The following is a 12,568-nucleotide window of genomic DNA, read 5'->3' as shown; positions in this document are numbered from 1 at the left end:
TTGCAGTAAATTGCCCTTATCCCAACCTGTGATCTTTACCTTTTGTACATCCAATTCTCCTCTCCATCCCCAGGAGAGGAGAGGGAGGGAGGACAGGCAGTTGAGCATGGTTTGCAGTGTTTCAGTGGGAAAACTAAATGGGCAAATACCATTCCTAAGTCACAACAACATGTAAATCTAAAAATACAGCTCCAAAAGGCCAATATTCAGATAGATATTTGATTTCATGTACAAGGTTGTATTACTGAAGCCATAGTACATTTTAAAGACAGCCTTTAAAGTAAAAAAAAAGGGATTTTCCTTTGCAGAGAAAGACCAAGTGTTGTTTTCCTTTTAGCAGACACATGGGACTGCTGTCAGAGATTGTAATATAAAGAATCCAGGTGAAGGACCAAAAAGTGGGTTTTTTTCAGAAAAATATTTCAGAGAAAAATCATCTTTGAAATCTAAGAATCACATTCAAAACACTTTTCGTATAGTAAATACCATGAATAAGATCTGGAAAACAAAGTCTTGAAGTTCAAAGGCTTGTGAATGAATGAGAGAAGAATTTACTGAGTTTCTTTTTAGTTTCTTAAGATTTAAAGAACAAGTAGTAGCTGAATTTGTAATTATGCCTCCGTCTTCTTTAAAAGACTCTTTGATGATGGCTGCTGTGTTAAGCAATGCCCCAGAGGAAAGTTTGAATTCAAACAGCAGTGTCACTTGTGCCATCATACCTGCCTGGACTGCAGTGGAAGTGAACCTAACAAATGCACCACTTGTGGAACAGGTAAGTAAGATTTTCTTTTGCCAGCTTTTTCCCCTCCCTTGGCCTCCAAATTCCTTTTTCTCTCAGCTCTCAGGGCCAGTTGTTAGATACAATAAAATGAGTAGTGCTTTTATTACCAATTTGCATCATAATCTTCTTATGACTCTGAAGGGAATTAGAAATCTTTTTTTTTTTTTTTTTAAGTACAAGAAAACACAACTCTGTATTGTCCTGTCAACTTAATGCATTTCCCTTGGTGTTTTTTCAATTGGAGCTATGTTAACAGAAACATAAACAAGAAAAAAAAAAAGGGACAGAAAACCTACATTGCCTGCTTTTGTAAAAGAAAGCTTCATACATGCTTCCCCCACCCACTGCACAGGATGTGCTATACTGAGATGGAGCCAGTTTGCTCAAGCAGGCAGGGAGCCAGGCTGCTTTCCTAAGCATCTCTCTGGGAAAGGCTAAGAAACAAGAATGGTGGGTTCCACTGGAGATTGCTGTGTCCCTACAGCTGAACAAAAAGGGTTTGCAAGGAGGAACTTATCACCAACACACATTTTTATAGTTCTTAGGTTGAGAGGAAGGTTAGTGTAGACAATTTTGTGGAAATTCCAAAAAGCCACTCTTCTCCTTTTGAAATTCTTTTTCAAAAATTATTTCCTGTTGTCTATCTAACATCTGATGAGCAAAAACCTGAGGCCATTATCTGCAAGTATGTGCAACTAGTCTGAACTGTCCTTGAAAATAAGTATTTAAGACCATTTATAGTAATTTTTATGAGCTGTTTTCTGAGGGTTCACAACGGTATTTGCAGCCTTTTCATTTTAGCTGCTACTTCCATTTCAGTCCTAATCTGTGCTATTGCACAGACTTTATTACTAATAAGTGTCTAGACTACAAGCAAACACTAGTATGGCTGCATTAATTAGTCATACTGATGATGAGATTGATTTTCTTACTTAATGAAATGTGACTCAGTGGATGAAGTTTTCAAATGATACTTCAGGACTAATGAGAGAGCAAGTTTGTATAATTGTTCCCCAAAGTCTCTCCCTTATGGAGGACAGCAAGATATATTTTCTGTATTTCTGTGAATCAAGTAAGACACTGATTAGACATCCTTAGGAGGCAAGAAAAATAAATATTTGTGCATGACAAGTAAAATAAATAAAATTTAACTTCTGCTATGGTACAACATTATTGCCTACTATCGCTGCCTTCTCTGCATTTTCAAAACTAAATTCTGGTAAGCAAATTCTTGTTCTGCAGTTAAGGCAATGAAATACACTTAGCACATTTAGGTGTGTAATTCATACTGTAGGGCAACTGATTACAAAACTCCCCATGTTGCAGCACATGGCACATGAAGTTACTTGTGTTTTCACAGGCTTGACTCAGAAGGATTTGGAGCAGGGGACCTCCCAGTTCTCATGCATTAGAGAATGCTTGTGCTTTAACAGCTAATAGCTGCACATCTGCTATTTAAATTCAAATCTAGATGATTCCACTAAGATGAGGACTACAGTTTAATCTTCTAGGGACACAGACTACTGACTCTTTCCAAAGGTGAAGTGGACCACTTTGCTTTCCTAATAATAATTGTACACTTGCGTGTACCATGAATTACAAATACTTGCTTGTCCTCTGCAAGAGAACTCAGTGATGGAAAAATCCTGATTTTTTATTAGATTGATGGATGTAAAGAGTCATTGTACAGTAGCATGACATTTTATATGCCATAAATCTCCAGGAATGTGAAAAGTTTGAGGTCCTGAAACTTTTATACATCTCATCTAGTGTAAAATCCAGCAGTCACTGTCTCTACTGCAGCTCTGGAACTTCATAAAGCTCCTTCTTATATCCCAAATGCCCTTTATGGCTGACAACTTTTCCCCATTTGTTTGCCACACAGACAGAAGAGGAGTGGAACGTTTCCTGTATCATGGGGAGTGCAGAGACCACTGTCCTCCAGGTCACTACCACTTGGAGCATACCTGTGTGCCTTGCCCTGGCCACTGTGAGGTGTGCCTGAACTCCAGCCAATGTAAAAGATGTTTCAGAGGCTACTACCTCACTCAAAATGTGTGTCAGAAGCATAGCTGTGGAGAAGGTAAGCCTTCAGTAGGAGATAACAAATACTCTATTCAATTTGTTACAGAAATCTGCTTAAGCATATTAAAATATGTTTTGAAATACACAGTCACACTTGACCCTGAGGTCCTTAAGTTCCACCTCTGATACTCTCCTAGGATCATGTTATTGTAAAGTAAGAGTATTTTCCTCAAATTGAGTGGGTTATGCAAAAACAAATGAGAAAACAACTTTCCATGTATCTTTCTCCTTTATTGATTTGAATCAAGTTTATTTATAGGAACCTTTCCTGAGTCCTTCCAAATGTTGCATTATATAGAATTAACCCAAAACTGATGATTTGCAAAACACAGGTGAAGTGGAAGATCCTGACTCTGAAGACTGCATACCATGTTCAGATGGATGCCAGAACTGCAGACAGGGTAAGTATTCCTTTAATCAACCTTATTGTCATTCTTAAGGTAGGGAAAATTTAGTTCTCCTCACTCTTTTCATTAGTTTAAGTGCATGCTGCTGAGCAATTAGTTATTGGTGCAGGTGGCTTTTCACCAAGTAAATTATATTCCATACTATATTTATTTTTGAAATAAATGTCTAAACTTTATATTCAGCATAAATAAGAATTATTTAGCTATTAAAATTTGCAGCAGTTCGAATGCCACACTCAGGCTGAAAGATTTACTGACTTTCTGAAGCTATTAAGCTATTATCAGACACAGAATTTTACTGTAGACATTCAAATTTTCTACCCCACAAAACAGATCACTACCCTGTGCTTTTTCGTCAAGGTTATAGACATAAGAACAATCTTTAAATTTCATTCAAGAGCAAGTTATTGCTAATAACAATGAAAAATTCCATTTATACATTTTATGGTTGGTGCAGGTTAATCCATCCATCCATGCGCAGTTCATTTGGCATCCCTGTGAAACAGAAAATAAAGGAAATACGCTGAGGTGAAAATGCAACCAGCAGTGTTAAATAAAAAGAGGGATTTGAGATTCAGGTGGAATGTCAGCTTCCACATCACAAAGCTCTCCCCATGTGGCTGCTGCAGCTTCCCTACAGATTCAGGGGGTTCTCCTCCTGCCCAAAGTGAGACTGTTTGTAGGAAATCAGCAAGCACGGTGTGTGCAACCACGGGTGAAGGATTATAGTCCCATGAGAGTCTGAAAAAAGGGCAAGCACGGATTCTGCTTTGTCATGTTCCAGAAGTGAAAACCTTGGATGTAAAAATACACTCTTTCCATAAAAAAATGTATTTTTCACATTCAGGGCTGCCATCCATGGTTGGGGTACTGTCTGAATTTGAGTTACCAGCTCTGCAAAATTTAGAAGAGCAAAGTATTGGCATACTATTATCTGCAAAAACCTCTAAACCACAAATGTCTGTCCAGCTCTTTTTCTAGCTACTTTAACTGGTTTATCTAACTAACCATAAGAATTTTCATCACATAATTCCTTCTTTCTGCCAGTTGTCCAATCTAACATGTGATATCATAAAAAATATCCTATGATGCTGGTGACCAGCCATTCCTTGTGAATTCAGTCAAGCCTAAGGCTTTCCTCTCTGACTACAGCTGCCCCGTCAATATTGTGGAATAAGGAAGTAGTTCTAAAATGAATACAACTTCACTGTGGCCTCCTTTTGTATGGTGTGTTATCCAAATTTATAGCAGCTGCCTGCTTGGTTGAGGGGAGGAGAAGTTAAAGGAGAGTATATGTTTTAATACCTATCTTTATTGGTGCTATCAGATGCTACTTCCCTGTGTGAATATTTTCTCTGTTTTTTTACAATGATTGTGACTTGAAATTATTTCTTTTTCTTCTGAAACTGTGTAGTGGCAATTGGTGTTTTGAATTAGGGAGAAATGTCATATGTATGAATAATCACATTTTTTAAAAAATAGTAATTTCTAGTGACTCAGAAGATTTTCTTTGTTATGAACTTAGTGTGTATAAGGAGACTGGAAGGTTGTTCATGGTCAGCTGGCATACAGAAAAAGGGGCTTTATTCATTTGCTTTTGTCCTGGGAGGATCATAGTTCTCCTAAATATTAATCATCCATAAGATTCACTACATAATTTCAACTTCTTGAACTCAAAGTTCTGATTTAAAAGAGGGACTTTAAGAGCTTCAAGGATCAACAGAACGGATGCAGGTAAAACAGAGACTGAATTAGTTTTCACTGCTATGTAAAGTCAGAAGTATTAAGATGTCAGAGTTCATATACAGGCATTATATTAAGGAAAGTCTTTGGTCCTCAGGATATTATATTACTGAGAGTCAGAGATGTGTTTACTGTTAGTTCTACTTTGAGAAGAAGAGCACTAGTGGCCTAAAAGCACAGTCCAAGCAGATTTTGCAGACTATAATGTGTTCTTGAAATAAAGCAGAACCCGTAAGCTTCAACTTAAAATAAGTCAGGTAGCTATGGTACATACCTACCTCTATCTATATTATATGGTAGATATTTGCTTGAATTTTTACTCTTAACATTCAGTGAGTTTTCAGGCATATCAACAACTTCATTCATAGATAAGTACAATAATGGCTTAGTTATATTTAATCAGAAAGCCGATGTATTTAGAAACTTTCATTAAAAAAACCCTAAAAACCAAAAACATTAATGCCTGTCTCTTACAAGAAGTTAATTCTTTTGCAATTTCTAGAGAAATTACACTACCAAAAGAGTAACATAAAATACTAAAATTTCAAGCTGAGAAAATAAGGAATATGCTACATTTTGTTTCATGTCTTCATAGTCCTTCTACAGACTCCATTTTAAAATTAAGTGGATGCTGGAGGGTCTTGCAGGGTCTTTGCCCTATCTTCCCTTTAACACAGTTGAATAATTTATTCTAAGAACTGTAGAGATGGTGTAGGAAAAATTCAATGCTATGAACATTTCAGGTAAAAGTGCAGTGGGGAAAAAAAGGGAATGTAGCAATCATAGCAACTGGAACAAAAATTTATATAGTTCACATAATGGAAAGTAGTTATTCATACATATATACAATTACAAATATATTTTGTGCATATTTATGGGTCCTCAGCTGACTGAAGACTATTCTTTCATAGAAAATCATTCAGCACTTGCTCCTTCTGAAGCGCTTTAAGGTCCTTCAATATAAACTCTTAAGAAGTAAAAATAATTAACTTCTTCAGTTTATACTGTGCACAGGGTCACTTACAGATGTTTTATTTATTTTAAATTCTAAACATTCTAAACCAGAAGCAGCAAAATGCAAATTATTCTCTTACTGTCTACAAATTATAAAGATTATGTTATTTTTCTCTTTTCTTGTAGACAGAAGTCTTGTTTTTAGGAGGGATATATAATCATAGTAAGATAACTTAACTGCCTGTTTTCCTACTAGCCTGAAAGAATTTTGCTCAAAAAAATCACTTTCACAAGGCACCAAATAATAGATTTAACCACCACCTGCAGTCTTGGCAATGTTGTCCTACTTTGCACAGATAAGAAAATTAGTAAGATTTGCTTCCTTCTAGCATGATGCCATGTGCCAGCAGAAGAGAGCAAGTCTGCATGGGCAGTCTCTCTTTTTGATCTACATCCTGATTAAGACAGAGGTATCATACTTCTATAATGGTTTAATTCTTTGCATCCCATATCAGGCATTTCAGAGAAGAAAGTAAAACCCCCACAGCAAGTAACACTGCAGGTTACTCTTCACCAGGTGTGAGGATACTAAAGTAGATAGTGTTTGTTTGTTAGACCTGGAATCCTCAAGGAATGTAGTCAAACTGTAGATTCTGGACCATGTAAACTAATTATTCATAGAGAATTTCAGAGTCAATAAAATGTAATATAAACATTAAAATCTTTGCTCCTATTGCTTAGGTTTAAAATACAACATGTGGACTACAGTGTTTTCTCAAATAACTTCAGCTCTCTTTCTAATCAAACAATTTACATATGCTCTTTTGCACTTGCATAATGAACAGACACCAGATTTTGCTACCATTGAAGGTGGTGACAAACTTCTCTGATATGGCATATCTACTGGCTTGCATATATATATTTCACAAGCAGAAATTGCCACACCACTAATAATACAAAGTAAATAGAAGCACCTGGTTCACTGAGGAGGTAAATATTTGCAGCACACGGAGCCCCACAGATCACTGATCAACTCACAGTAATCAGTGGAGGACAGTCTTCCTCTCAGAAGAAATGGTGCAGGTCAGGCATCCTCTCTCTTTGCAGTACCAGCCTTCCTGCCAGTGTGCTCCCAAGGAGCCACACTTTCCTGTCCCAGTCCTTCACTATGTCCAGGTTCTCTTCCACTTACCTTACCCAGCTTGTGAAAGTAAAATATCTTACATTATGAATAGATCTTATGGGCTCCTACAGAATACCTCATCTTCATGCAGCAACATACCAACTCTTTGGTTGATCCAAATTTCCACAGTGATCATCATGACATGGCTTTGCAACCTTTGCACTAGGACTGGTTTCAGATGCTAACACTGAGAGTAAACTACTCCTCAGTAGGGTGCAGTAAACCCCCTACTCCCCAGCAGAGTGGAAATGCTAAGCAAAGTTATGACACTTTTCTCTTCCAAAGACACCTTACAAAAGAAACTAACACTGAGAAAACCCAAAGAGCCATGTCCCTGAGAATAAAAGCCTGCCAAAGAGGCATTTAGGCCCAAGTGTGGCATTGAGCCTCTTTGATTTAGCAAGGTAAAGCCTGAGCCACTCTCAAAGGTCATCCAGAACCTAACTCTTTAATTTGGTTGGGTTTACATGGTCTGTGTGAAAAACACAATGCTATAAAGGCTGAAAGTGAAAATAAAATATAAGTAAATAATAATCATAATCATAATCATAATACATTAATAATGGATCAACAGGATCCATTATACAGAGTGGAATGGAGGAACAGAGAGTTTACAAGGCTGTGGGAGTGAGAATAAAAGTATTTGGAGAAGATTTAAGGAAGTGTGAGGCAGCTGAAAGAGCAGCACTGTGAACAGAGCCAGGCTCACAGATAAAGATTTATCATTACATGATAAATGAGTGAAAACAGATCTGGTTCCTATAGCAACCTGAGAAAGGCAAACTTCATTTCTTCAAACCATCCCTGATGATGAATAGCCCTTGGCTTTTAAGACAAAATTATGATAAGGACAGTTCTTTATCTCAGAGTAAATCTTCTGCAAGAGGTTAGTCTTGCAGAAGGAGTTTTAGATTTGCAGATAATAAGATTTTATACAAGTTTCTGTGGTTATAATATACAGTCTGTGCAGAAAAAAAAAATGTCCAACAAGTTTTGGAACTGTTCTCTGATTTTCAGTCCAGACATATCAGTATAGGCAGAACATTACAGTAAAGCATGTTGTCTTTCCTAGAGTGTAGGTAAAAGAGGATCTCCTTGCACACTGAAGATACAAGGTACATGTATTAAAAAAACCTTTTTTTCTTTGAATTTTTTTCTTTTTCTGAGAAAGAAAAAACTACTTCCTGTGTAAAATCCAAGCTTGGAAAAAAAATCACTGGAAAAGCTTAAGATATGAGACTGAACCTTGAGTTCTGCAAGCACAGAATGTTCCAGATTTTAGTTTAAAGTTCCAGAGAAATAAGAGCATGGAAGAAAACTACTGAATCAGACCAGAAATTCACCTTGCTAAGAAGCCACCAACCAAACATACTTCTAAAATTACATATACAAACAAAGCATGCATTTCTACTCCTTCAACAATTTGCAGTCCAGAAGCTTCATGCATGAATCAAAACAGTCGAGAAATGTTAACTGGTGAATCTTTCTGCTGCAATTACTGAAGAAAATAATCATTAAAACAAATATAATCTGAACCATCAGCAGACCAGACCTTTTCAGGGATGTTTGCTGCATCCTTGGGGCCCAAATCAGGGATGTCACAAAAAAAATGAAAAGATTAATAGAGCCTTCAAAATACTGCTTACTATTGCTTTCACAGGGATACCAGTGATATTTCAACGAGAAGCTCAAGGTTAATGAAAAGAGATTTCAGGACACTGGAAGGACCAGGTGTTAGATCCTATGCTTTGGGCACAATAACTTCATGCATCTGAGGGAGTTGGAATGGTTTAGCATGGAGAAAAGGATGTTCAGAGGAACTTCTGAACTCTCTACAACTGCATGAAAGGGGGGTTGTAGCCAGGTGCAGGTTGACCTCTTCTTCAGCCAACTAGCAACAGGATGAGAAGACCTATTTTTTGTCTGCACATGGGGAGGTTTGGATTGGATATTAGGAAGAATTTCTTCACAAAAATGGTAGTTAGACCTAATGGAACTCCCCGGGAGGTGGTAGAATCACTGCTCCTGGAAGTGTTTGTGGGAAAACTGGATATGTGCCATGGAGTGGTAAACAGGGTTTTTGGTCAAAAGTTGGACTCGATGATTTCAGGGGTCTTTCCCAAACTAATTGATTCCATGATTCCTTGATTCAAGGTAGTGCTCAATTTATCCAGAAATGAAGAGCATAGTCTCTCATAATATTGTTCTGGACAAAACTTCCAGCACACAGCTGGGTAAACACATCATGGGGTGGGTGAGCAGCTGGCTCATGGGTCAGGTACAAGGGGTGATAGTGAATGAGGTGATGTCAGACTGGTGACCTGTCACCAGTGGGGCTCCACTGGACTCCATCCCTGTGCTCTTCAGCATCTTCATAAATGACCTGGATACAGCACTGGAAGGGATGTTAAGCAAGTTTGTATGAAACTGAGAAGAGCTGTTGAATTCATCAAAGGGAGGTTCCTCAGAGAGACCTCAACAAATTAGACAACTGGGCAATCACCAACCATGTAAAGTTCAACAAGAGAAAGTTCTGCACTGGTGCAGCCCTCCCCTTGAGGACTGTGTGCAGTTTGGGCACCACAATATAAAAAAGACATTAGGCTATAAGAGAGTATCCAAAGCAGGGTCACAAAGAAGGTGAAGGATCTGGAGGGGAGGCTTTATAAGGAGCAGCTGAAGTCACTTGTTTTATTCAGGCTGAAAAAGAGACTGAGGGGAGACCTGGCTACAGTCTGCAGCTTCTTCATGAGGAGGAGGGTCAGATTTTGATCTCTCCTTTGTGGTGACAAGTAACCAGTGACAGTCCAAGGGAATGGCCTGAAATTTTGTCAGGGAGGGTTTAGGTTTGATATTAGGAAAAAGTTCTTCACCCCAGAGGATGGTTGGGCACTGGAACAGGCTCCCCAGTGAAGTGGTCTCAGCACCAAGCCTGACAGAGTTCAATAAATGTTTGGACAGCACTATTGGGCACATGGTGTGTCTCTCAGGAATGGTTCTGTGCAGGGCCAGGAACTGGACTCAGTGATCCTTGTGGGTCCCTTCCAACTCAGAATATTCAGTGATTCCGTGAATCTCTTTAAAAATACATTCACTCAGGTTGCTTCATTTCCTTCCATTCTAATGCTTCTGGGATATTTGCTTAAGGTTAAAGAAATAGTGACTAGAAGGTAACAGAAGGAAGGTTATAAAAAAATTCTTCATTTTTGGAGTCAAATCCATAATTTTAAGAGTTTCAAAAGTTGCATAACACTTTTCCTGGCAATTCAACAAATTTTTACAAAAAAACCATTAGTTTTCTGGTGGGAAAGTTTACTCAAAAGACTTGCACCACCACCACCACCACCTCTTCCACCATGGCCCCCTCTCCAAATATAGGAGCAGTCTTGTCTAGCTCGGGATTTTGAAATTTAAACTGATTACTTAGGTGTCTGAAAAGTATGCTTTTAGAGGTGTCAAAAGTTTTCAACTTATCTTTGCAACAAATAAAGAAATAGGATAAAAGTCAGGTAAATTGCAGTCTCCTTTTAACAATACATTTGACCCAACCTGAGCACCTCTAAAGGTCCTGCTTTTCAGATCATCATTTCCTAAGGACTTAGTTCCTTCCAGGTACGTGGATTATGCTGAGGACTAAAAAGCCACAGGTTACTATGAAAAATACAGCCCAGGATCTGATTGTGGAGACTTAATCTCCAAATAAATGTGAACAGAGATTCAGAGACAGTGATGTTCTTTTTACAGCTGTAATTATATTAGTGTAAGAAATACTAACATAAAATTGGTTTAACAAAGTTCTTTTTGGCATTCTGGTTTTTATTCTGAAAATTATTTACATAATTTTATATCTTTAATTTCAGATGATCCAAGAATCTGCATAACATGCATTCAAAACTATTATATGTAAGTATTGTTGTATATATATAGCTCTTCATGACTACACATTTTTCTGAAGCAAAAATATGCATTTTACTACATAGATCTGTGCTGTGTATGTTGTCTCATCCTTTAAATTGCTTGTCTGAAAAACAGCAAATGGGAAAAAGACTTGGGAAATGTTGGAAAACTAGCCAATTACTCAGTATTGAGACCTGTTAAAACTTATGGACTGGTGGGACCCTTGCATATCAGAGGAGAGGAATATGGAACAAAATGTTTCAATAAGTTAAACAGTGCATATGGATTTGGAAGAAATTTGGGTTTAGTATTTTGTGTCTAGTTCGGGTATGTGAGGTTCATAAGACTTAAAAATGTATGGTGTTTATGCAAAGGAATAAAAAAATAATTAAAAGCAAAAATTAAATTGAGAGAAAAGAACATTATTTCTTTTCAAAGAGATATACATCTCTGTAAAAATTGGAAAATAAAATACTGATTATGTTGACTATATCAGGCACTGGACTATATGTTTATACAAGCAATCAGCTCTTTACAATTATGATATAATAATTTTTAATGAAGCATATATTCAGGTCTCTGCCTACCTTTAAAACATAAAATTAAATTAATCATACTTAAGAGTCCAGAGATTAGGAAACATGACTTTGCTAGTTTGATAAACAACATAACCCCAAATACTTTGAGTCCTCATTATAGGAATAATTTCTGTTCATTATGCTAATCATGCTTTATCATTACCATTCCTAGAAACACAAAACTCAATGACCTTCAAAGGAAACTTACTCATGATGTTCTATATCATCTTACAGGCACAAGCAGCATTGCTATAAATACTGTCCAGAAAATACCTACAGAGATGAAAGTTCTTGGCAGTGTAGAGACTGTCCTAGGAACTGTGATAGCTGTGACAAGGATGGGTGTGACTCGTGTGAGGAAGGCTTTTATCTCTCAGGTAAGCAAAGTACAAAGAATAGCAAAATACACAAAACAAATTTTAGAATTTTTCTTTAGAAAAATCCTCTGGATCCAAACTTTTAAATTCATAAATGTGTTCTATGGCAGACAGTGAAGGCTGAAGGGACTTAGCTCTTTGCAGAATCAGGTATTTGCATTGATGTAAGGTGGTTATGTTACCCAGTAGTGTAATCTGGTTCAAAGGGTGCATATACTTAAATTTCAGCTCTTTTGGCACATAAAAAAATCATATTTGATTCATACTTTGTGAAATAAGGGGTTTTTAACTACAGAAAAACATTTAAATGTTTCCTTACTATTTGCAAGTCCACTTTTACTTTGACTTTTAAACACTCAGAAATAAGCTCAGTTAAAACCACTAAATTCCACACCAGATTCACACAACACTAGGAATTCCCTAGCTTTTTAAAGAAGCCATAAATCAGGCAGGTCTAGTTCAGACATTGTGCCAAAAATGAATCACAGAAATTCCTGAGGTTATAGTATTCTCTTGTTCTGGCTGCTGAAAGTGCCCTGTAGTGGAAAACTCTGTGATCGCAA

The 12,568-nt window shown here is 37.2% G+C and overlaps 1 protein-coding gene across 1 annotated transcript in view; it reads left to right on the top strand.

Moving 5' to 3' along the window:
• Positions 1–12,568, top strand: part of PCSK5 (proprotein convertase subtilisin/kexin type 5) — a 220,905-nt gene that overhangs the window by 187,316 nt on the left and 21,021 nt on the right. The window contains exons 22-26 of the mRNA XM_062512702.1: positions 636–772; positions 2,667–2,864; positions 3,199–3,267; positions 11,014–11,056; positions 11,863–12,005. Of these exons, the coding sequence (XP_062368686.1) occupies positions 636–772; positions 2,667–2,864; positions 3,199–3,267; positions 11,014–11,056; positions 11,863–12,005 (590 nt within the window). The remainder of the gene's footprint in view (positions 1–635; positions 773–2,666; positions 2,865–3,198; positions 3,268–11,013; positions 11,057–11,862; positions 12,006–12,568) is intronic.

This window comes from Cinclus cinclus, chromosome Z (assembly GCF_963662255.1).
Source record: "Cinclus cinclus chromosome Z, bCinCin1.1, whole genome shotgun sequence".
Taxonomy (NCBI): domain Eukaryota; kingdom Metazoa; phylum Chordata; class Aves; order Passeriformes; family Cinclidae; genus Cinclus; species Cinclus cinclus.
Note: the sequence above shows the minus strand (reverse complement) of the source record. Positions and strands in the feature narration are given on the sequence as shown.